General features: G+C 39.2%; 1 protein-coding gene across 4 annotated transcripts in view; it reads right to left on the reverse strand.

Moving 5' to 3' along the window:
* LOC109409613 (Kv channel-interacting protein 4) overlaps positions 1 to 25,583 on the reverse strand; it is a 353,865-nt gene that overhangs the window by 140,598 nt on the left and 187,684 nt on the right. For all 4 annotated transcript variants that reach the window (XM_062850900.1, XM_062850898.1, XM_062850899.1 and 1 more), the window contains exon 3: positions 13,055 to 13,744. In XM_062850900.1, the coding sequence (XP_062706884.1) occupies positions 13,055 to 13,466 (412 nt within the window). In that variant the 5' untranslated portion in view covers positions 13,467 to 13,744. The remainder of the gene's footprint in view (positions 1 to 13,054; positions 13,745 to 25,583) is intronic.

Here is a 25,583-nt window from a genome sequence, read left to right on the forward strand (position 1 = left end):
TTTTTGACCCATTCTCACCCCCAACGACGGTAGTTTAATTATTTTTACATAACATATAAAAAAAATAGAAATGTTTTTCAAACCATTTTTGAGCTGCATTTTTTTATTTCAAATTTTGTGATTATATTCTTATTAAATGACCGTACGTCTCAAGTACTTTAAAATAACCGATAATTTTATGTATTATTTATTTATTTGGGCTACTAGGCGAACTTCAGTGTTAGTAAACAAATACCAGCGAATTCGCCTGCAACAGAGTGATAATCCTCCATGAATTTTTCCAGGCATTTCTTAAGAAATTCCTTGCGAATTCCTCCATAAATTTCTTATTTTCCTACGGACATATCTTCTCAGATTCCTCCTAGAGTTCTTTTTGAGACTCATTTAGAAACTACTTTTGAAATTCTTCCAGGAGTGCCTTTTAATGATTTCTCCGGAGGTTCCTTCGAGGGACCCCAGGAGTTCCTACTTAAATTTCTCCAATTATTTCCTATACTACCATATATGTGTTCTGCCTATATAGAATATAAAACAACATTTTCTTATCATATCACAATAACACCTTCCTTCTTGTACAATTTCAGCAAAAATGAATCTTTGCAGTATTTTCGCGTATTTTGCTTTTGAAATATTTTCACGTATAGTTCGTGATATTTTTATACAAAATCTAGAACTAATAATCTTTTCATTTGTGAAAAAATACTGCAAATCGGTCAACAACAACAAAAATGTTTGTTTTTGAAAATTATAAGTTTGAAAAAAATATGATTTTTGGACCATGTTATCATAAAATTGGCCACCCTAAGCAAAACAAAAAATACGGATCCAACTGTGTTTGATAAAGATCATTCCTACTGAATTTGAACAATATCGGAGCACTTTTATTGTCGAGTTTATTCTTTTTTCATAGAAAATTGTTTCTATAAAACTTAAATACATTTTTCACCAGGAAAAAAATCGGAAGATACCCTGATTCTTCCACTAACTTTGTATGGTAACCGATTTAAAAAAAAGTTCTCCTTATTTTGTCTTTTTTAATGAGGTGAAACATCAAGAAATCCCATACCAATTTTGCATACAAACTTTAGAAGCACAAATCTGACGAATGAAGCATCGAACCAAGCCGCACTTGTTTATCCTGTCTTTGCTTACTTGCAGAAAGAGTCAGCTTTTCCAAATCGACCGCATATGTATACGAATTTTCAAGATTGGTGCTCTTGAAAACGTGAGTAGGATACCAAGCCGACTTTTGTTTCAGCCATATTTGTATTTTCCAAGGGGTTGGTCACTCGGCACATTGTGCCCGGTACACATGTCGGCACATCTCGGCACACATGCCGGCACAATCCGGCACACATGGGCACAGCATAGAAATCCAACTTTGCGGTATGGAATCAAACTGTCATTATACTTACGATTGCAAAAAATCTCTTCATACAGATTCTAGACAAGTGTTCTGGGTGGAATTTTGTCGGTAAACACCGACTAGACCAATAACATTCGCCAAAAAGAGACAGGATTATAATTAGCGCAAAAACATTCTAAGAAAATATTCCACTGGGCACATTCGGCACACCTCCGGCACGTTCGGCACACTTCGGCACACACTGAAAAACAACCGGCACAGTTTAGGCACATATTGGCACACGCTCAAAAATCACGGCACAAATGAAGTGTGCTGAATGACCAACCCCTTGGTATTTTCTGATGTTTCTCTTTAATGTGTACGTGTATTTTAATTTAAAGCTAATTCTACACTTACTCCGTAGTTTTTTTTTTTTTTTTCAAAAAATGAAAACAAAAACAAAAACTGAAGAAATTCAATCAAATTAGGTCGTCGAATTAAGATGATGTATGTGAGTGTGCATGTGCGTGTGTACAAAAAAGATCACTCATTTCTGAGATACTTTCCATTGGCCGATTCTGATTTCAGATTTTAGCACGAAATGAAAATGTATTTTACCGAATTATTTGCTATTGGAAATGAACATCCAAGATGGTGGCTGTAATTCAAAATAGCGTCGCAAAATCCAAAATGGCGGTTGTTTTATGGAGTTTTAGGTCCTAAAACCATGTAATGTGGGTATATTTGGTAAGATAACGATGTTTGGATTTCAAAAGCGATAACACTAGTTTACAGAATAAAACGAATGTCGTGAACTTCTGTCAACGACCAAAATTTCTGAAGCAAAATTTAGCGCTGATTTCGAAACCTACCTTCAAAAAATTTTAAGTAGAACAGTTTTTGAGTTTTAGCTCAATATCGAGTTTACCAACTTTTCAAAATATATAATTTACTAATATTCAAATATATTGCTTTTTGTTCAACCAATTTTAAATCTTTTTCCATAAATTAAAAGCTGAATACAATACCATTCGACCATCTGAACACAGGTTCTACACCAGATTGATAAAATTCAAGATATTGGCGAGTTTTAAGGACGAACTCCTTAAATTTTAGCAAAATTCTCAATATTTTTTGAACAAATGTATTCTTTTTTCAATAAGAAAAAACAATTTAAAAATTCTTTCTCGACGATTATCTGACACATCATATGTGGGCGAGTTACAGTAAAAATTTCAGCTCAATCGGAGCATTGATTACGGAGAACGAGATGTTAGAAGTGAGCGACTTTGCTTAAAAATAGAACAAAAATCGATTTCAAATCATCAACCTTGTATGGAAAGTCGAAAAATTTCCGCTCTACTGTAATTTTTTTCCTTTGCGTTTTTGAACTCAGGGCATGGTTCTACATCAAAAACGATCATCAGCTTAGCGAGTTCAAAAATGCTGTAAACTAGTGTAACCAGAATTTCAAGATGACGGCATAATACTCAAGATGGTGCAACCGCAATTATTTTGTGGCTGTATTCAATGTTGGAATACATGGTATGAGGAATGGCTAGACCAAGTGGCGTAGAGTACAATAATGGTGACCAGAGTATCCCAGATGGTAGCTTAACCCTTTAAGGCAGTGGCAACTATATTGCCACCTAGGGTAAGAAATCAAACTTTGAACTAGTCAAATTGTAATCTTAATTTGAACCATTTCGAAATTCATTAAAACAAAGTACTTTTTAGGCAAATATTGTCCCGAAAAAGATATTAAACAGCTTTCCGTAATATAACCTGATAACACGGACTTTAAAAGCATTGAAAAAGGCGTTTTTGTCATGGAAAACAGGCAATTGAAAAATCACTGTGATTTCACCCATTTCCCCCCAGAGAAAGCACATTTTCGGTGCACTCGTACAGCTCATGCATTGTATCACACGCAATATGTGAACACGTCAAACGAAAGCTTATTTATCGTAGAATCGACCAACCGAATAATATTCCGTATTATTTGTCATAAAATTATCAAATTTAAGTGATTTTTACTTGGAGAATGTTATCTTAAGTTGAACCATTTGTAATCTAAATTTGAACTAGTAAACGCGGGCGAGCTTCCAGTGTTGGCCTGCAGACTGCGCTAGTGGTTGTTTTATTTACTCTTGGGGGATGAAAAATTCCAAATTTAGTTTCCAAGTTCCTGAAGAGTTAAGAACATTCTTAGTTGAAATTCCACTGCCTACTGAAAAATAGTTATGGGAATTAGCAGATCCATGTGTTTTTCTATTGTTCAGCACGAAATTGACTGTTGTGGGAGATGCTCGAGCTGCTGCCGCCAGTAGTTCAAATTAAGATTAAAATTGGTTCAAATTATGATAACGATGGTTCAAATTAAGATTAAAATCATTGTTGACGAATAATCGAATTTTTCAATGAAATTCGGTGCAAATACAAACTTTTTATCACTTAACAGAAAGCTTATACCCGTGGCTTTCATGAACATTCGATTTTGCCGTAGTAAATTATTTCCATATGGGAGAAAAAATCACTCAAAATTTGCGCTACTTCCCGAGCAGGAATCAATAACTGACACATAACTGTAGCATACCAAAGTCAGGTATCATACCAAAACATGGTATTGGTTGGTTATCCAGGTATTGAAAATAACTTATTTTGTTATTTTGTAGGTATTCATAAAATACCTCAACGAGGTATTGGTTTGGTGTTAAGGACTGCTTGAGGTATTGTTCAATTATGGACAAATAGCTATTTATATGGAAAAATCGCCGATTATTATTTAGGTATTGCCATACCTGAAGTCATTATTCACGCGTTATGCACAGAATACACACCAGTTATTATTTTAGGTATTTTACCTCTTATGCAGGGCTACTTAATACCTCATTCAGGTTGTAGGTATTCGGTTTTCCATACCTGAGTTAGGTATTCTTCAGCTATTTTCTCCTGCTCGGGTTCGGAAAGCCGCAATTTGGTTCAAATTTTGATTACCTACCCTACTGTTTGTATTTTTTCTGTTTCATAATATTTTTTTTCGTTTTTTTTTGTTTACGCAAAACTGGGATTAGTAACAACGCCTGGATTTTTTGTTGGTATTAAACAAAGCTTTTACAACAATTTGAGAGACATTTTTAGTCTCAAAAATGGCTAAATTTGACCACTTTATGAAAATTAGCTCAAACTTATTGTAAAATTATAGATTTGGTAACTATTTTAAGAAATAATCAAATTATGGGCTGACATGAACTGAACTACGCAGTTTATATTATGGGTTAAGCCCTAATCCTTTCAAAAATCTCGTTCCCGGCTTTTTGTCGAAGTCAAAAGAAGAAAACTACCCTAAACGGGCAGTAACAGTGACTGCTACCAGCGCTGGCGGCCTAAACGGGCAGTGGCAACTATATTGCCACCTAGATTTTTGAGAATTTCTTTCACACAAAAATTGTTTTGTACATGTAATCATTTATATAATCATTTCCAAAATAGTATGCGTTGACAACTCTTCTAGTTTTCTCGGCCTTATAAAGGGTTAAAATACAAGATGGTGGCTCTTTTGTGAATTTTTAGGCTCTAAAACAAAGCAATATGGGTATATTTGATATATAAAAAATATCCGGAGTTAAAAAATAGCAACCGGAAAATCAAAATTCTAAGACCATGGGGTAATAGTATCTTCATGCCTGCCGCACCATATACACATACAAAAAAAGTCATTGGCGGAGGAAGCTCTCAGTTAGTAATAGTGGAAGTGTTCAGTTCATAGAACACAAAACTGACAAGAAGGCTTTATCCCAGTTGGAACGTTACGCTAAGAAGAAGAATAAGAAGAAGAAGAAGAAAAAGAAAGATGATTATGTTGTTAAGTATCAAAGACAACAGAATGACAACATTTTGATCTCTAGTGCCATGAAAAGAATTTTAATGAAGCCGATAGAAGTGCGATTTCCATCAACACATCACTTGATTTTGTTGAGATGATATTTTGAAGGCAAAAGTTAAGGTGGGTCGATCAAGTGGAGGTCGATTTGCGGACCTTTCGCAGATGGCAGAACTGGAGGCACACAGCCATGAATCAAGTCGAAAGAAGACGACTCCAGACCTTTGTCTGACCGGTAATATAAATAGAAGTTCAATTACTGTTTCGTTAAGAAAAATCTTGTTTTTTTTTTATGTAGTCGCTTCCCTTTCAGGATGTGTTTTAGAACATCCTCCCCTCCCCGGATGCAGCTGGCTCGCCATGGTGTGGTAGCGCTTTCCTAACGGTCGCTGGTGTGTGTAGTTAGCGTGTTGTCGGTTACACATCATTAAAATTTAATAGTTCCTCGGTATGATGTACAACAACTACCAAGCAGCAAAAACGGGTGACGTTTGACACTAGGAAACCGATACCCGGGGAGCGTTCATTAAGTACGGCCCGATAGATATGGAAACTGACATGCCTGACCCCAGCCACTCTTCACGACCGAATACGTCATCTCTCCTTCTAAGCGTAACGTGTACCTAATGGATGGTCCCTAACAGGAATACGTATTGTCACCCATTAACAAAGCATGCTCGCAACCTCAGCCCTGAATAAGGGATTGTGTTCAATTTCAGCCACTACATGATTTCATTTGGATCAATTAATGTAATGCTATTGGGGATGTAGTGAAATCGAATTTGCATTGCACAACAATGGTAATCGGTGTGATTTGGACTCGTTCGAATTGCGTTACGGGCTTACCTATAGGTAAAGGCCTGCGGGAGAATGGTAATGGGATCGTTTAATATTTTATTGGACCACATAATTGAGCCAATCGATGAGGATTATGTTCAACAATTGTAAGTGCCCGAAATTGCAACAGTTGTTTGCGTGTTTAGGAGATACAGGAGACACTGTAACTAAAAGAGGCTATCAGAAGTTTGCCGCACAGTATTGAAGGTTATGTGAAGAACTTGGATTTTAGATTTAGTCATCCAATATCTATTGGAGAAGATATCAGAGTTGCACTCTGTCACTGTCAATGGTAAGCAAATCGCTCTATTGAGTCACCGTCACTTTCCTTGTCCCATCAGAACTGGACTGACTGTGATGGTGTGTGGAAATCACTGATAGGCCATCTTTAAAATTCAAATGAAGATTTACCAAGATGATAATTTAATATGTGGTACAAAATAACAAGTTTTGCATGTTTGTCACAAAAAAATATTGAGTTTTGGCGAAACCTACTAAATTATCACAACAGTTGCAATGATTGTGATCTAGAGTGCGGGTCAATATCAGGTCGTACCCTGTCATTGTCGTTTTGATGTTGAACGGCCTGGAGTGATAGTGACGATTGTACAATATCAGTAGTCACCTGATAAGACTGATATTGCGCAACTCTGGAAGGTATTAGCCGTCTGTTCGGGCTCAATATTAATGTCTATTCCCGATCAGCCTAGAGGGCCGTGTAGTGGCGGTAGCAGTTCCTTCAACTGGTTAAGAATATCACTACGGATTGTCTGATCCGGTGGTAAAAGTCCACCAAACAGGCGACCTCTAATTCATGGTGTCATGCGGTTAATGCGTACCGTGCTTAGGAATGGATGGTTAGGGGAGTCTAATAAAAACCTAACCGTCAACGGTGCCCGAGTAGGCCGTCGCTTATTTTGCAAAATTTGGAAATGTAATAGGTTCGTTGTTGGAAAATGATTGTTTTCGCTAAGAAATGATCGTGGTAAAATTTGAAGTCCGTATCTCAAGGCTAAGTGGTCCCTCAAGGGGCCTAAAGTTGTCAAAAATGGTATAGGACCAAAAAAACATGACATTTTTTTCGTGACGTGGGATTAATTCAAGAGCCCTGGGTAAATAGTGGAAGGGTAACGGGTTGCTCTTCACAGAATTGTGGATCTAAAGTGAGCCCAATCCAAGAACAGCCATTTTAGTAAGTATGAGAACAAAATTTGTCCCAATTACTGAGTTTCTTACAAGAGACATTGTTGCGATTAAATGGAGGTCCCAACAATCCAGGGAAAAACTGAGGCATGTATTGCTTCTGCATATTTTCCGGGAGACGTTGATGATGTGCCTCCGTCTTTGGTCGTAAGTTTTGTTAATTATTGCATTATACAGATATTAATAAAAGAGGTGAGGATCTCCTGAATTACATTTCGTCTAATAACATAGACATATGCAATAAACAACAACATTTATTTATGGTATTCGATAGGAAGTTTTAGATCTTACGGTTTAGCTATCTGCTATCAGATAAGATCGCGAACTGGCATGTTTCTGATGAGGAATCATTGTCAGATCACAAACATATCAAGTTCGATTATAAAGCCGGATCAAATTTAATTGAAAGCTATAGAAACCCAAAGAAAATTAACTGGGACCTCTACAGCTTTTATTTAATAAATGGAAATTCATATAAGGGTGAGAAGATATTGTCTGTTTCACAGTTGGAAAATTGATAAAATGATTCCATGATATTATGCTAGTTGCCCAATCCGACAGAAGTCATCCAACAGGGATGTTCCTTGGTGGAATAACGAGCTGGTGAAACTGAGGAAGAAATCTAGACGATTGTTCAATAAAGCAAAAGTTACATCTGATTGGGTTCAGTATAAACAAGCCCTTACAGAATACAACAGAGAATTAAGGCTAGCCAAACGGAAGACGGGTATATAAAGACAACAATAACGCTCCTACGGCTGCAAGGCTTCAAGAAGATGGCAGTTTTACTGTTGATTCTTCTGAAACATTGGAAGTAATGATAAGAACTCACTTCCTAGGATCGATTCCTTATTCGGATGAAGAACAGGACTCAGATAAGGCAAGACATGCGTGGTCGACCAATGCCTATCAAAAAGCTTGTGGAATCTTCACACCGTCGAGGGTCGAATGGGAATTGAGTTCTTTTCAACCTTTCAAATCTGCCGGGAAAGATGGAATTTTCCCAGATTTACTTCAACATGGAAAAGAGGCGATTTGTCCGCTTTTAACCGAAATATTCAGAGCCAGTATTACTTCAGCTTACATACCTAAGGCGTGGCGTATGGTTCGTGTTGTTTTTATCCCAAAAGCTGGCAAACGGGACAAAACAACTCCAAAAGCCTTCAGACCCATAAGCCTTTCTTGTGTTCTGTTAAAGACCATGGAGATAATAGGGGATGACTTTGTCAAGTCTATCAGCTTAGTAGAAATGCCTCTAAGCGAATTTGCTTACCAAACAGGTAAATCTATCATAACAGCGCTACAGTCGCTAGTCAGAAAAATTGAGAAATCGTTTCAAGCCAAGGAAATAGCCAAGGAAATAGCCAAGGAAATAGCGTGGTAGCTTTTCTCGACATTGAAGGACCATTCGATAAAACGCAACCTACAGCTCAATGCGTTCAGGAATGGAAGCAAGGGGCATGAATAAATGCATTATTGAATGGATAATATCGATGCTTAGAGATCAAGAGATCTCTTCTGTTCTTGGAGGTGCGCAACTATCAGTAAGATCTGTGAAGGGCTGTCCTCAAGGAGGAGTACTATCGCCCTTATTGTGGTCTTTGGTAGTGAACAAACTCCTTGAAAAGCTCATCTATCAAGGCTTTGAGGTTATTGGATACGCAGATGATGTAGCTATTCTGATACGTGGAAAATATGACGACACGATATTCAGCCGGCTACAATCTGCGTTGAATGTTACCATCAAATGGTGCCTTAAAAATAAATCTTACTGAACCTTCTTTAGATGGAGTTCTAATTCAGTTCTCAGAAGAAGTTCAACATCTTGGGGTAACTTTGGACAAAAGACTGAATTGGAATTCACATTTATACAATGTTTTAACCTAGGGTACCAATGCCCTTTGGGTCTGCAGCAAAGCCTTAGGAAAAACCTTGGGTCTTAGACCTAACACGATTCACTGGATCTATGCTGCAATAGACCTAAGATTACTTATGCTTCACTTGTTTGGTGGCCCAAAACAAATGAGATAACCTCTCAAAAGAAGCTAAGTAAGCTACAAAGACTTGCTTGTATATATATGACAGGAGCAATGAAAAACACTTCATCAGTTGCTTTGGATGCCCTTCTTAATATACTGTCATTGCATCAATTTGTTAAACTACAAGCAGCAAAAAGTGCCCAGCAGTTTATACGTTATAACAAAGTCCTAGACGGAGATCTTGTTGGACATTTGAGGATCATCAAAGACTTCAAATTAAACATGGACATAAAAACAGTAGAAGATTGGATGATAACGAAAACCAACTATGATGTTCCCATGTCGCTATGTTTGGGGCCAAATTTTACGTCCAGGTTCTATTGTATTTGATACTGGTGGGTCAAGATGGGAGAAAATACTGGAGCTGGTGTTTTGGCCCTGGTATCAGTAAGGCTATACCAATGGGATGCCCCAAGTAACACAATTTGTTATAATACTGTATATAATACATGTTTCATACAAACATCCATGTTTTGTTTCAAATATGGGAAACGTATTCTCATACACTTATATAACCGAAAAAGCGCAAAAAATGGCGGCTTATAAAACATCTTTGATGTTACTGAAGATGTTTTTCAATACATTGTTATAACATAAAATTATGTATCGAATATGTTCTCAGCAACATCATGACAACTTACTTATTGCTGGCACGAAATTAATATTTATTAATCACGCACAGCAAATAAATATGGCGTTTATTATACATGCAGTATTTAGTGATGGCTCAAAATAATTATCGGGCCTTACATTTCGATTGTGATTTACTATCTCGATGTTTGGGCACTATGACTTTATTTCATGTGCCGTTCAAAATTTATGGTGAAATAAGCACTTTTCTTCGTCATAAATTCATTCGCTTTCCATCGGATTGGAAATAAGAAGGAAGTTTTTTGACATCTCTGTGGTTTGTAAGAAATTTTCAAACAAATTTTCAGACATGCAATATGGTGGCTTCTTGACAAAGTACCGTCAGAATGTTTTGGGATGTTATTTTCAATTATGATGTATTAATGATGTTCTTTTAGACTGTAGAATTTGTCTTCGTTATCAATCAGGAAATTATATTATTTAATTACATATTTAAAATGTTCCAGATGGATAATTATTAGCAGAAATATCCGTAGATGAACGGCTATACATATATAAAAAATGGTAGTGTGAAACTTTTTAGCAGGCACTGTACTTGGTCTGGCCTGATATCCGGAAAAACCCAAAGTTCTAGAAATACGTTCAAATTACGACAACTATACATCTCAATAACATGTTTGTCGAATACCACTAGAATCGAATGAAGTACATTGAAAAAACATCATAGCAACGTATTTTGAACATCTACTTCCCAATAGCATACGACGATGTCATTTTTGGTTTTGGATGACCTGTTTTGAACATAGGTATAACAATAACAAAGTTTGAGTGCGTTTCCTAGAACGAATACCAATTAATTGTTTTAGTATGTTTCGCGGGATCAAAAATAGTGTAAAAACTGTGCTGGTAAGTGAGATTTAGCCGCCACGTAAGTACCCCCAATGATTTTTAGGTGACGGGAGGCCTGCCATGCAAATAAATTTGAATGGTGGCGCCCATCTTTCGAGCCATGGTGACTGTGGTCTGCTTGGTGGTCTGCGCCAAGTTTTCTAGAGGCTATTAACCCATTTGTTACCCCGTAGCGGGATCAAACCGCAAAGCATAAAATTAGGTAAAGTTGGATTGCCTTGAATTTTTAAGTGAAAGAGATGTTTCTTAAATAGTGATCAAGTATGCGATCAAGTCAGTGAGAAGAGATATCAAACTGATAATGTTGTACATTGATGTATTTAGTACGTGAAAACAACGTTTTAATAACATGTTTGAGCTCAAAGGTTATAACTATGTGCTACTGATGTTACATATCATCTTCAATTGAAGGAAAACGATGACACAAATATCTTGTGTAACCAACGTTAAATTTACGTTATTTTAACTTGTAGTGAGGATGATAACATTTTTCAGTAACTTGTTATTGTCAAACAAAGTTAAAACATGATTTCAACATAATATGTGTACAAATACGATAATAGTACTATACTACAACGTCTTTTTTAAAGTTTATTCTCAAAGATGTTTTCTGTGTTACTTGGGATGCAGTCCCACTGTATTTCAAGCGGAAGTTCAAGCCATCCTAGAGTGTGCCAACATTTGTCTGAAAATAAGCTATAGGTTTGCCAAGATCTGTATTTTTTCGGACAGTCAGGCGGCTCTAAATGCGCTAAAAGCTTTCACTTATCTATCAAAGCTAGTGTGGGAATGCATGATTTCTCTGAAGCAATTGGCCAGTAGGAACGATGTAACTTTATACTGGGTGCCCAGTCATTGTAGAATTCTGGGAAATGAAAACGCCGACAATTTAGCCAGACAGGGTGCGGCATCAAGCTTTGTAGGCCCTGAACCTTTCTGTGGAGTTACTGAGTGTACTCTTCGGATGAAACTAAAAACTTGGGAAATATCCATGGTAGAATCTAATTGGAATGCCACGGATACATCCAAGCAAGCAAAAAGGTTCATAAAACCCTGCTTAGTTGGGATCAGGTGTTACATCGACCATTGTCCATCACAGCTCAATTGTGACAGGATATTTGACTAGCACTAAATTAAATATGGGTAATACCACTATATTTCTAAATAATGAACGCAGTGGTTAAAAGGCTTTACAAATGAAGAAAAAAATATGAAATTTTCAAATTTCGAGTAGTATTTCAAACATTGTTTTTTACTTGGGCAGAGAATGCTGCTCAGCTTTAAACTCATCTTATTTTTTCAGTAAGAGTTGTTTGTGCCAATTCACCCCCTTTTAGTTTAGATTGCAGACACGACAAAACTCTTTTCCAATGTAATTTAAAGTAGTTTATAATACGAGAAGTTTGTGGACAAACCAGGAATCCGGTTTGGACTTGGTTTGTCGCTTCACGTTTATCGCTTTAGACTCAAAAACAACTACGTGTTTACCATAAATTACGTCTTTTAAGGTTACAAAGCAAAATGACGAGAAACAAGGAAAAATATCATGAAATCCATCAATTTTTGATGTCTAGTATGGCACAATTTCATTCCTCTCTTGCAATTCAATAAAATCAACTTTAAATGTGAAAGTGCAAGCAATTCTCATGCTTCAGTTAATCCACTGTGTAATTAAAACGTCTATTCAAATTTATCGACGTTTCCCGAAAGTGAAGCACGTGCCTTTGCAAAATTGCTTTTACAGTCAAGACGAATACAATTTATTTCCGAATGAAAGTGCCCCATAAAGATGTATATACTGCTGATGAATACGGAGCACGAGAGAAGCGTTGCACCCGCCAATCCCGACCCAGCGAAATGTCTCAATCGCAATCGCAGCCAGAGTTTCAATTATCCTCCCAGGAGCAAGCCACCATAAAGGGGGAGCAACAAAGTATACGAACTGACAATGATCTTCGTCAGTGGTGTTCAACTTTCTTGCATGAATCTTCTTCTTCATGTAGTAACATTACATCTTAAATAGAAACTACTTCATAGCTTAGTGTTCTGTCAGCACTTTCAAAGATACTTCCATTACGAAAAAAATCTGCTCCGAAGAGAAATAGACCCCAGCCCAGATATTGAGATTATTAAGTGTCCCACATTCTCCAGCATTTAGTTCAGAATATCTTCTGATTAGGAATCACTGTTCCACATTCATGGTTCCCAATGATGGTGTTGAAACCCACAACCCCATGGAATACTCACTGCTGCTCGTGGTGGGATCCGCTCCATCCAGTATCGTCTTGATGCGCTTGAAGAACTTTCGGTACACGGATTTCCCCTCGTTCTTGTCGTCCTTGGACTTGCCGCTCCTTCGGTGGTGCTCCCCGGCGCCGGAAGATTTCTTCCGACTGATCAGATTGGCGCGGGTAGACTCCCGCAGTACGATGTCAACGTTCGGCGTCGGCAGCGATTGGGGCTGCTGCTGCTGCTGGCACTGGACTAGCAGGGCATGAGCCTGTAGCTCCTGATGGTGATGGTGGATTTGCTGCGGAGGATGTGGCACCGGCTCGGCAGCTATCTCGATAGCTATTTGCTGCTGCTGCTGCTGGTGCTGTTGAGACTGAAGCACCTGTTGCGACCGTGCCGCCGTCGACGGTTGAACCATGCTTGCCATCTTTTCACGGTTTTCGGGCTGTTTGGGTTGGTTCTTTAAAAGGCTGTCTTACACCTTGTCCTAAGTTGTGTGTAGGATTGAGTCTTTTCCGGTGTGATTATTAAAAATTTACCACCAACCCTTTTGCCGGCAAAGATTGCGCAAAAGGAAATGAGGGTCGTTTCGCCTTCGCAAGTTGGCAGATGTCACTCTGCCAGACAGATTTTCCTACTCGGGGACACGGTGATATACGATGTGAAAGATGGGTCGCTACAATCAACGGACTCTGAGAAGATGCTCTGTAAAGGAAAAGTGGGATAAGAGAAAAGATACACTTCATTAACGATTGAAAGGAGTTCGTGTTGTTGGGCTTAAAAGACTTTTCAGGACAAGCTCCACTAAAATAGGGAGCTAATTTTGTTGGCATTGTTTTTGCGATGGGATACCCGTGGAGTGAGTGTTGCTGATAAGGGTCATGTGTCAATTATGTTTGGAGGAAATACGCTCCATAGAGTGTTCTATTTTTATAGTTTTCAGGATTAATCGGCATCTGAGAGGAGTAAATTTGGGGAACAAAGCAATCATCAACCTATGGAGTTAGGGAAAAAATATTAAACCAAATCGTCCTACTGAACATGATAACTGACCCGACGTGGCTAGCCAAGTTTACTTTAAAAGTTTTCACAATTACTAAATATAACATAATGTACATAAGTTTTTCGTTTATCTACAACTTTGTTCAGAATATACATTCCAGGAATTTCTCCGAATTTTAAACAGAAAACCTTGAAATATGCTATTAGTCGTGAAAGTGCAGCCAGGGCACTGTTGTCCTTCTGACTTTAGCTAGATCACAGAGAACAGACATCCAGGCTAGAACGAATTTCATTCAGAAAGTTGTGTAAGGTCCATAACATTAAGTTTACATGAGTAAAATGAAGTTTACATGACGTGTAAATCTCATTATTTTTATCTGTGTAGTCAGACTAGTCAAGGCACTCAGGACACTGGGATATACGTGATTTTGTCATTCCGGATTCTAAATGAACATAGCTTTAAAGCGTGGGTCCCGAGATGAACTAGCCTAGGGTTAAAAATCTCGTTAATACAGACAAAAAAAAATTAAACTATTTTTAGCGATATTAGTTGAGAGTGACGTGTTCGATTCCCGGTCGGTATAGGTACTTTACGTAATGGAAATTTCCTTGATTTTCTTGGGCATAAAGTATCTTCGTGCGTCCCTCACGATGTATACATGCAAAATGGTCATAGGTAGAGAAAGCTCCTATAACTGTAGAAGTCCTCATGGAATACTAAGATGAGATGCGGGCATTGTGCCAGTGAGGAAGAAGAAGAAAAATAAGTTAGCTCCAAAAATTCAATAACTTTATATGTACGTAGGGTCACCTTTGATACGGGCCGTAGATATCCGGGATGAGTGGGACAAACCTTAGAATGTGTGTTGTCTGCTGTGTGGTTGACCGTAGAAAGAAGGCGAGTAAGGTCTGACCCGAGCAGAAGGGAATAGCAACAGAATAATATAATGTGTTATTTTGGAAAAATAACTGAGTAACGGAAAGAGTTATTTTCATGTTATTTACATAACATATCCTGTTCTAAACTTGTCTGTCATAAGCGGCAAAATAACAAAAAATATAACAAAAAAATGTTCCTGGAAGACCTGTTTAACAACATGTTTTGTTAGTTTCAATAACAACTTAATAACAGTGATTTTTTAAATATTTTAATAACAAATTTTGATATGAATAAGTTATTGATAACAATCTGAAAACAAAATTTGTTTTTTTTTTCCGTTGCGGATAGGAACTCCTCCAAAGTCGCATATGAATTCAATGGGATACGCATCTATTGTTAAATGTTTCATTCATAATTGGGACGCTATTGTTGTCGCAAGCGATTTATTATCGAAAACAGAGAGATACAATAGTTTTCGTTTCGTTGTTTTCCAAACAACTTAAGATAAAAAACTACCGACGTTTAGAAGCCCTTTATTAGGTGATTCATTGTTTAAAAGATTAATTTACAATATTACCTCATTGATTGACACATTTATCCAAATGAATCTAAGTGGGATCGATGCAGTGAAATCAATAAAAATAAAATGCCTAAAAATAATAATCAATAGAGTTCTTCTTCTTAAAGACTTATTTTTTTACATTTTTGTCGAAAAAGTGTTGTTCGTCCTTGAATTCCACCAGTTAATCCAAAATGTTTCATAAAATGGCTAACACTCTATTACACTCTCTATATTCATATTCATACTTAACTGAAATAGGGACGAAAAAACAGGGATACTTTTCAAAGTGTTTATTAAACAAAAGGCTGATAAGTTGGCTCTGTCACAGTTAAAACGTAATGTCAGAAAGAAGAGGAACTGATGACAAAATAATATTTTCTCTTACAGCTCCTCACGGAATGATGTGAATAACGAAAATCTCGAATGGTGTAGTTTTGATTGCAAAGCTAGTTATGTTGTAATATTAATGATCAAATGTTTGTATAGTCTCAATGACACATTAATAACTGAACTTGTGCTACAGCAAAACATGTTATTGAAATGTAATTTAAAGAAAATATACCAAGAGCACGATCATAACAAAATAAGATTGCCCAACAGAACATGTTATGGAACGGTGATGACTTAATAAGTTATTAATAACAAACCGAGATATAAAAACAGATTTCGTGATTCCGTTGTTATTATTTTGATATTTTCCTCTGCTCGGGAAGACTGTCCACATGCTACCTATGCCGCAGCGAATGCCTCCATTGAGGTCTACACATACACTCCCGTTCAAAAGTTTGGGGTCACCCCCTCAAAAAAATGTCATTTTTTTAGGCCCATATCTCTGCCAATTTGCGTCCGATTTCAAAATCCTAGGTTTCATTCAAAAGATAATAAGTCAAAGAAACTTTGAACATGAATGAGTGTAATCAGTTTCGTACCTTTTAATTCCGCCCTATGTTGCTTATCCTTTGACAGATACGCGTATTTCGACTACCACTTGTAATCTTCCTCAGTGTCAGTTATCCACTCAACTAACTGACACTGAGGAAGATTACAAGTGGTAGTTGAAATACGCGTATCTGTCAAAGGATAAGCAACATAGGGCGAAATTAAAGGTACGAAACTGATTACACTCATTCATAGAGGGTATTCTGCTTAGAGGGTTCGAAAAGTCGGTACAAGATTTGAACATGATTTAAAAGAAACTTTTTCAAAAAAATTTGTATGTAAACTTAACCCAAAGTTGCCAAATTTTCTAAAAAAAATGAATATAAACTTACGGCAGTGTCGCTGGAAGCTGGGTCGACCAAATTTTAAGATGAGAGCGGTAATATGACCCATTTTCTATTAGCTTTCAACTGCTTTTTACAGAACTTAGCTAAAAAATCTAGAAAAAAAGTTATTAAGTAAATTAATCCTTGATGTCATCGACCAAAAGTTTGAGGTCACCCCTCAATATGATGTATCGGCCAAAAGTTTGGGGTCACTTTCGTAAAACATGGAAAAGTGATTTGGTGATATCTTCGTCATCTATAGATCAATTTTAATTATTTTTGGCTCATTTGGCCGGGGTTCTGCTAAACCGAACTAAGCGCCAAAAAGATAATTCCGAAATAATTAAGCTTAAAGTTCAACCACTCACAAATAAACAACAGCGGAGATTATTTGAAACTTTTCCGCACACATGGAACTTACAAGCCTTCATTAACCATCAGAAATTAAGAATACATGTAAATTATTTGGAATCATTGATATAATTACATATTATATCTTGGTACTTTGCACTCAGTTCACTCTGGCTGATCAAAAACATTAGAAAATGGTTTATAGTTCAGTTTGGCTAAATGTGTTTTTTTTGTTTCAGGTGAAACCAGTTGGACAGTGAAAAAATCTCGATTTTTCATCGTCTATCAAGTTGAAATCGATATCACTCACAATCCTTTACATGAATCAAAAAGGACGCGTATAGTATGGTAGCACGAAGGTCTCAAAATAGTTTGAAATGTGAACGGCGGAAGCCCTCCCAGCTCAGCTTTTCCCACCCATGCTTTTCCTTCATAAGCGGTGCATGTGGAGGCACAGAGCAAGAGTGATTATGTCAAACGATGTCCTTGCATGCCCTGAGGTCCTGAAATGTGAATGTGGAGCAATTTGTGTACCGTAAACCGGGGTCGAATTGATCTTCGGGTCGAAATTGATCAGACGTTTTTCGGTTAGAAAAAACATATTTTTTAAAGTTTTATTTTAGGTATCGTGCTGTTGGAATCTGATACTTGATGCAATCTGTAGAGAAACTGTTCAAGAAATGCTTTATCTACTTGAAAATCGACTGATCAATTTCAACCCGGAGATCAATTTGACCCCGGTTTACGGTACTTCAAATTTATGCTGGTCGAAGAAAACCATGAAAATGTTCTGCCAAAGTGCACTAAGTGCAAAAAAAGTTTTCAAAACCATGAAAAAGATTATCTGAGTGATAACCAAGCGCATTACCTCTAGGTCATATTACCTTGCTGAGGGTCTTTCGTTAAGTCTGAATCAAGTTCTAAACATTCTTCTCAAGGATGGTTTTCGTGAAAACGCCTTTTTTCGATCAGCCAAAGCGAACCAAGTGTTTGATTTTTTTTTTCAAGCTTTATAATTCTAATACGGCTTGTTGTTCAATGACGGCTCCTGTGTTAAATTACCAGTATATCGACATAACGCTGGTATTAAAAACCAGTTGGTTTTTGTATTGTTGAGAATAAATTGATTCTAAAATGCTGTGGACTTGGTTCGGCCTGGCTGAATGTGATTTGGAAAAATGGCGATCAGCGCCATCGAAACATAATTGGTTCCTCAAACACCCATATTTCTAATAACGTGTTTATTTCTCTCACAGATTGTTTCTGTGAGTCGGTTAGCAGTTAGAAATCTGACGGTGATGAGGAGAACTTGAAATGTTCATCACCTGGACCAAAACTAAAATATTTTGCTAATTCTATCGAATGGTTTACAGTTCACTCTGGTTGGATGCAAAATAATGTTTTGTTCTGCCAAACAGAAATTTTGAATTTACTCCACGAAGAGCTGTCAGAATTACTGGATTTTTACATGGAAGGAAGATCATCATTTTCTTCACCCAATGGTTGAGAAAACTCAATTTTTCAAAAAATGGTCTTTGGTTCGGTTTAGCAGAACCCCGACCATTTCAAAGATAATTAACTAAATTTACGTTTGATGTCTTCAACTTAACGTATTTAACGATTTTTGTATAAGAGTGTAGAATTAGCATTTAAGTTAAAATACACAAAAAAAATTAAAAAAAAAATTTTTGTATATAAAAATGTTATGTAAAATTAGCACATTTTACCACGCTTCAAAAAATGAGGCAACTTTACGTTATGTTTTAGTATGTAAATTTCAACATATATGTGTGGTTCAATGTCCATGCAGTAAGTATCATTCATTTTGTTTCAAATAAGCCAAGAAGAATTAAAATTGAATGAAAGATGACAAAGATATCAACAAATCACTTTTCCATGTTTGACGATAGTGACCCCAAACTTTTGGCCGATGACATCAAGGATTAATTTACTTAATAACTTTTTTTCTAGATTTTTTAGCTAAGTTCTGTAAAAAGCAGTTGAAAGCCAATAGAAAATGGGTCATACCGCTCTCATCTTAAAATTTGGTCGACCCAACTTCCAGCGACACTGCCGTAAGTTTATACTCATTTTTTAGAAAATTTGGCAACTTTGGGTTAAGTTTACATACAAAATTTTTTGAAAAAGTTTCTTTTAAATCATGTTCAAAGTTTCTTTGACTTATTATCTTTTGAATGAAACCTGGGGTTTTGAAATCGGACGCAAATTGGCGGAGATATGGGCCTAAAAAATGACATGTTTTTGAGGGGGTGACCCCAAACTTTTGAACGGGAGTGTATTCCGATTGGTATCTCCAAAGGGCGGTATTGTACCATTCACAATAAGGGGAAATTGCGAATGAAATAATCAAAGTTTGCCTTGGTGATCGCGACGTTTAATCAGAATAAACTTTAATAAGCGGTTTACGCTGTTAAGGTGAATATAGAATGAAGCCACATCTTGAGTTTTCAAAGGCACAATTCTGAAGAACCAAGTATCACACAAAGCTGAAAAGTTGATCGATTGGTCACCACTTTTCAGCTCGGTGCGATGTTTTGTTCCTCAGATTTTTTTTATTCTTAATCACTTAACCTAATTTACAGCTCTATTGTCCACTAGGGCACTACGTCAGCGACTTCAATTGACAGCTGCACCTACAGTATTGTACAGCGCCTAGATATATTCTATTTTACTTTATTGCTGCCTTTCTGCTGCTTTCACTTTTCTACTACATGGTAGAATGATGAGCACAAGGATGATTGATGGCCGTTGTTTCATTCCAGTCCGATTGGAGGTCCGTTATGAGTAGCAGTTCACCGATTTCCAGGTATCCGGGTCCGTTTGAGCCATGGGGCTCAGAAGAGGGTCAGTGTCAGCCGCTCTCGGTGAAGAGCAACTGACGAAAAATTGCAAGTGCCGGGGCTGGGAATCAAACCCATGACCATCCGCATGAGAAGCGAACGTGTGACCAACTACGCCACGGGCCCCGACTATTCCTCAGATTTGTGCTTTCGAAAATTCATGGTGTGGCTTCGTTTTATATTCACCTTAAGTGAATCCCCTTATGAAGTCAGAATAATCTGAAAACAAGAGTATGAGAACGCATAGTATTGAATTGATGCTAGTTGAAAACTGCCCAAAGGCAATAGACGCTATAGACATATCTATTTTTCCAGTTTGGTCTATCTCAACGGCCCGTCATGCGTATGCCGAAATTTAATCAAATTGAATTCTAATTGAATGAATTTAACATTCGCTAGCAGATGAAGAGGTCACTCTATGTCGATGCCATCGGAACAGTTATCACCGTGCCGTAGACATCAACGGTCCTCGTCAACCATATCGGCGTTGATGAGAGCCCTCCACCCGTATCTCTAGCACTGCGCCTCTCGATATTCCGGAGGAGGTTTGCATCGGCGCAATTATGCCGCTGTCAGTTGCACCGTCGTCGTCGTCACACATCGGAGCAGTTTTTCTATGTCTGGTGCTACCAACAACGCTTGCCATCAGCATTGATGAAGGCCATGGATGTTCGCACGTGATTTCAATCCAATTGACGGGCACAGACGGCCGCGATGAATTCTTATGTGGTGGTGCCTTGATAACCGATCAAGATGTCCTGACATTGGCTGAGTGTGTTTATAGTGGAGACGCTGTCCGTGACGCCATCGAGATTCGAGTCATTTACGGCAGCTGGGCTGACGCGAATAAGCATCGTTCGATGGTTCACAACGTAGCAGCTATTTGGCCTCATCCGCAGTATGACCCGAGTATGGAAATCAATAATTTGGCGGTGCTACGTTTGAGCGAAAGTATACATTTTACGAATAGACTTGGATCGTTACAGTTAGCCACTGATCCGGAAAAGAATTCCACGTGCACGTTATGTGGTTTGAATTCAAACATATCCTCTGGACGACAACCAACATCGCCGCTACCAGAGGATCTGAAGCTGTCACAGATAGAGATGACTTACTGCTCTCATACCAAACTAGACGACAATGCATTTCAGCAGGAAGCTTTGATCTGTTCCGGAACCGTGGCCGAACATGAAAAGCTTCAGTTCTCAGGAAAGGGATCTTTGTTGGTTTGTGAGGCGCGGCTCTGTGGATTAAGTACGATGGCAGGAGAAAACGGGTGGTTTAGTGGAGCAGCTCTTTTCGTCGATGTGGTGCACCATAGAGATTGGATCATCAATAGGGCCCAAGCCGAAGTAATGGATGGCACTGCTTCTGATGATAAAGGTCCGTCTCAGTTCAGTAACAATTGGTCGCATATAAATTTGGAACCCGAGGAGCTTCAGCTGTTGACAGATCCCCTGAGTGAAAGTGATCCCCGAAGAGGGAGCAACTACCCTCATGGAAATGATCCCGATGTTACTTGGAAAGAGATTAATAATGACAATACAATTTGGTTGGTTATTGCTCCTATTACGATACTAATCTTTATTGTTTTGATACTGTTGTACAGAAGTTTTTCGGGACGTCAACCAAAGTATTGTAATATAATCTAATGATACAGAAGCAGGGGAACATCTCAATAGAAGCAATAAATAGAGAATATAATTTGTAATAATAATTTGTTTGTGTAAAGTCATTACTTTTTCGAAACCTACTTTTACTTTATCAGCCATTCCTTAGAAAATAGATATAGTGGATCTTCGCATGTCGTGATACTGGGTGGGGTTGGTAGGTCATCGAAAATAATAAAACCTTCTTCTTCTTTTTCTTTGGGGCTCTACGTCACCACTGGGACTTGGCCTGCCTAGCTTCAACTTAGTGTTCTTTAGAAGATACTCTATGCCCAAGGAAGTCAAGGAAATTTCCTTTACGAAAAGATCCTGGACCGACCGGGAATCGAACCCGTCACCCTCAGCATGGTCATGCTGAATACCCGTGCGTTTACCGCCTCGGCTATATGGGCCCTATCTGACGGACCTTGAGCTACTGATTAATTGTGAACCTCCCTGAACTTTGGCCCTTCAAGAGATTAACAAGATTACATTTGATCAACTAAACCGCTCCCTCGGTGGGAGATAGAGCTGGACCATAAAACGTGGAGTCAATTTTCGACACTCCGTAGCCCAAGGTGTTCTTAGGTCCCTCCCTTTTGTAAACCTGGACATTGACTCTCCCCTCCCAGTTGCTGGTGTTAAACTGCAGGGCCCAATCAAGATGGCGATGATCTGTGTTTACCTGCCATGCGGGGCTATACCGAATCTTCATAGCGAGCTAGAAAGTCTGCTAAGCCAAATCCCAGAGCCGAGAATGATTCTTGACGATTTCAACTCACACCACCCAGCTTGGGACGGAACGCGTTCTGACCACAGGGGGACGACACTTTTTGAGGCCTTCGAGGCTGGTGATCTAACCATCCTCAATGACGGACCGCCAACGTACTTCAGCGGACCTCACTCGACCGCGATCGATGTTTCCGTCGTCAGTCGGTCCGAAAGCCAGCGCTTTTTTGGATTCGTAACCCGGATTTACACGGTAGCAACCACCACCCGTTACAAATCTCGGTGGCAACTGAAGCACCTGCTACGACGAGACGTCCTCGCTGGGTCTACGATCTTGCTAATTGGACAGAGTACAACAAAATAGTCTGTGCTTCGTTACAAACCTCCAGTCCGAAAGACATGACCGAGTTTACTGCTCTCCTTACGCGAGCGGTGACGTTGTCTATTCCAAAATCCGGGAGCAAACCTGGTCGCAAAGCACTACGTTGGTGGTCGCCGGAGATTAAAAAGATAGTCGAAGCTCGAAGAAAAGCATTTCGAGCCGTCAAGCGAGTGACCCTCGATCATCCAAGCCGAGAAGCAATGCTGGATCGATGCCAGCCAATCTTCTGCCGAACTGTGGTCCAGGGTTAACGCTCTTAGCGGTAAGGCATGGTACACAAATTACGTAACGCCTAAAATCAGCTATTTCAGACTCCCCCCCCCCCCTCCCCCATGTGACGCTTTTTGTATGAAAACCAAAAATATTTTGTATGGCTCGTAACGCTAAGCTAGACTCCTCCCCTCCCCCCATAGCGTTACGTAATTTGTGTACAATGCCTAAACATACTGCTGTGCCAGCCACCGTCAATTTGGATGGGACCAATACCACGGATCCGATCGCCATTGCTAGTGGACTTGGCAAATATTTTGCTGAGGTAGCAGCCCTCGACAGCTGTGACACGAACTGGCGCTACCGATGTTGCGAGTTTCGTCGTCCCAGTGGATAGCATACCGCTGGGCATCAACCAACCATTCTCCTACAGTGAGTTGCAATTCGCCCTGAGGTGTAGTAGCGGCAAATCGGCCGGCCACGGTGACATTGGGTATCCAATGATAAAAAGCTCGACGCGTCTAGTAAGCTTGTTCTGCTCGAGCTTCTAAACTCAATATGGAGTCGTCATCATTACCCACCTGAGTGGCGGAAGAGTTTGGTGGTCACTATACAAAAACCCGGCGGCAAGACCCGCGAGCCATCCAGTTTTCGGCCCATCTCCCTTGCCTTTCGAAGGTAGCCGAACGCATGGTCAACAGGCAGTTAACACATTATCTGCAAGAACATAGGTTCCTCGATCATCGTCAACACGCTTTCAGGTCAGGGTACGGAACCAACACGTATTTTGCTGCCCTAGGGGAAGCTCTACAAAAAGCTAAGAACTTAGGCCACCATACCGAGATCATTTCCTTGGATATCTCGAAGGCGTTCAACAGAACTTAGCCGCCTTTAATTCTCCGTAAATTAGTACGCTGGGGCCTCGCTGGTAACATCCTCCAATTCATTAAGAACTGTTTAACTGATCGTACCTTTATTAGAGTCATAATTGGGGACAGCAAATCAGAGTCCTTCAGAGAGGGAACTGGCGTTCTACAAGGATCTGTAATCTCAGTGGCGTTATTTCTCATCTTGATGAATGGTGTCTTCGAAGACCTTCCAAATGGCGTCCAAAACTTCTTGTACGCCGATGACATCGTCATTGTCGTGTCTGGTCAGACTATCTTCGCCACTTGCAGGAAGGCGCAGGCAGCCGTGACCAGGGTAGCCAAATGGGCTGCGTCTGTAGGGTTTACCATGTCAGCTCCAAAGAGTGTTCGCTGCCACATCTGCAACTCTGGTCATCGGGTAAAAGGACCACTCATCACCATACACAACATACCGATTCCGTTACGCAAAACTGTTAGGATCCTAAGGATTATTATCGATCGCAGTCTTACCTTCAAACCACACTTCGACGGCGTCAAGGCTAGCTGCCAGAGCCGCCTAAATCTAATAAAAACGCTTTCCAGTTCCTATCGGAGCAACAATCGGAAACTTCGTTTTCACGTAGCCGCTGCCTCTGTCGACAGCCGTTTACTGTATGGTCTGGAGATAACCAGCTTGTCCAGTGAAGAAAATTGTCAGACAAAAGAGGCGCAAAACAAGCAACAAAGAAGACGCGGCGGTTACTCTTTATCCCAACTGGTAGCAGATAATGACATGATCTCGATTTTTTTTTGTTGCAGATTAAGCGGAAGCTAAATTTGTTGCATACTTTTTAACTCGCGAATAATCAATTATTACTAACCCAAACTCGAAACTTTTTGGTGATACATCTTCAGCAGCGTTGCAGTGTTTACCGACTCGAAGTTACCGCTCGAAGATCACAATGCAAGGCTTGAATATCTCTAAACTCGTGGTGCACGATCTTTGTCCTATTCTGTTTAAGTTTGGACAAACCTATGTCGCATTGGGTAGAATGTCGCAGCAAATTCAGGATGCGACATTGTCGTTATTGTTGCGCGATGGTTGAATTTTGATTCACTGACCTTGTCCATTGATACCTTGAATCTCTGGTCTTCTACCTTCTACGCCGGCGGACACCGCTTGTATTGAAGCAGGCCTTCTGCCCTTCTGCTAGCGAATAGTTTCAGCCCTCTGCTGTAAGGCAGAGCCTTAAGTTACAAGAATTATATAAATAAATAAATAAATAAATAAATAAATAAATAAATAAGGCTGTCGCTATAGCGGAGAATACCACAGGGAATGCCAGAACCTACCTGCTAGAATTGGCTAACAGTCTACTCCAGAACATTGCGGGTGTCACACTACCACCAATCGCCAAGTCCCACTGGTCCGGAGAGTGCAACTGGCGCAGGTCCAAGTTTAAATTCGAATGCAAGATTCAAAACAATTTCAATGCCGGAGACAACTCTGTCCAGCTACGACAATCCGTCGCTGAAATACTCCGTACTTAGTACGACAACACACCGGCGGCACACCGATTGCTCGCTGTCTTCACAGGGTGTCGGCATGGGAGTCGCTGGGGAAAACTTGGCGATCAGCAGAGCCTTCCTAATCAATGCTCGTTTTTTTCTGCCGAGGCCGCGGTCATTCTCCCTGCCACCACAACACCGGCAAATCAGCCTATCGTCATCATAACAGACTCAGCGAGCTGTATCTCAGCCTTACAATCCGAAAGGCCTCGGCATCCATGGATTCCGCGAATAAT

The sequence above is a fragment of the Aedes albopictus genome, chromosome 2, assembly GCF_035046485.1.
Source record: "Aedes albopictus strain Foshan chromosome 2, AalbF5, whole genome shotgun sequence".
Taxonomy (NCBI): Eukaryota; Metazoa; Arthropoda; class Insecta; order Diptera; family Culicidae; genus Aedes; species Aedes albopictus.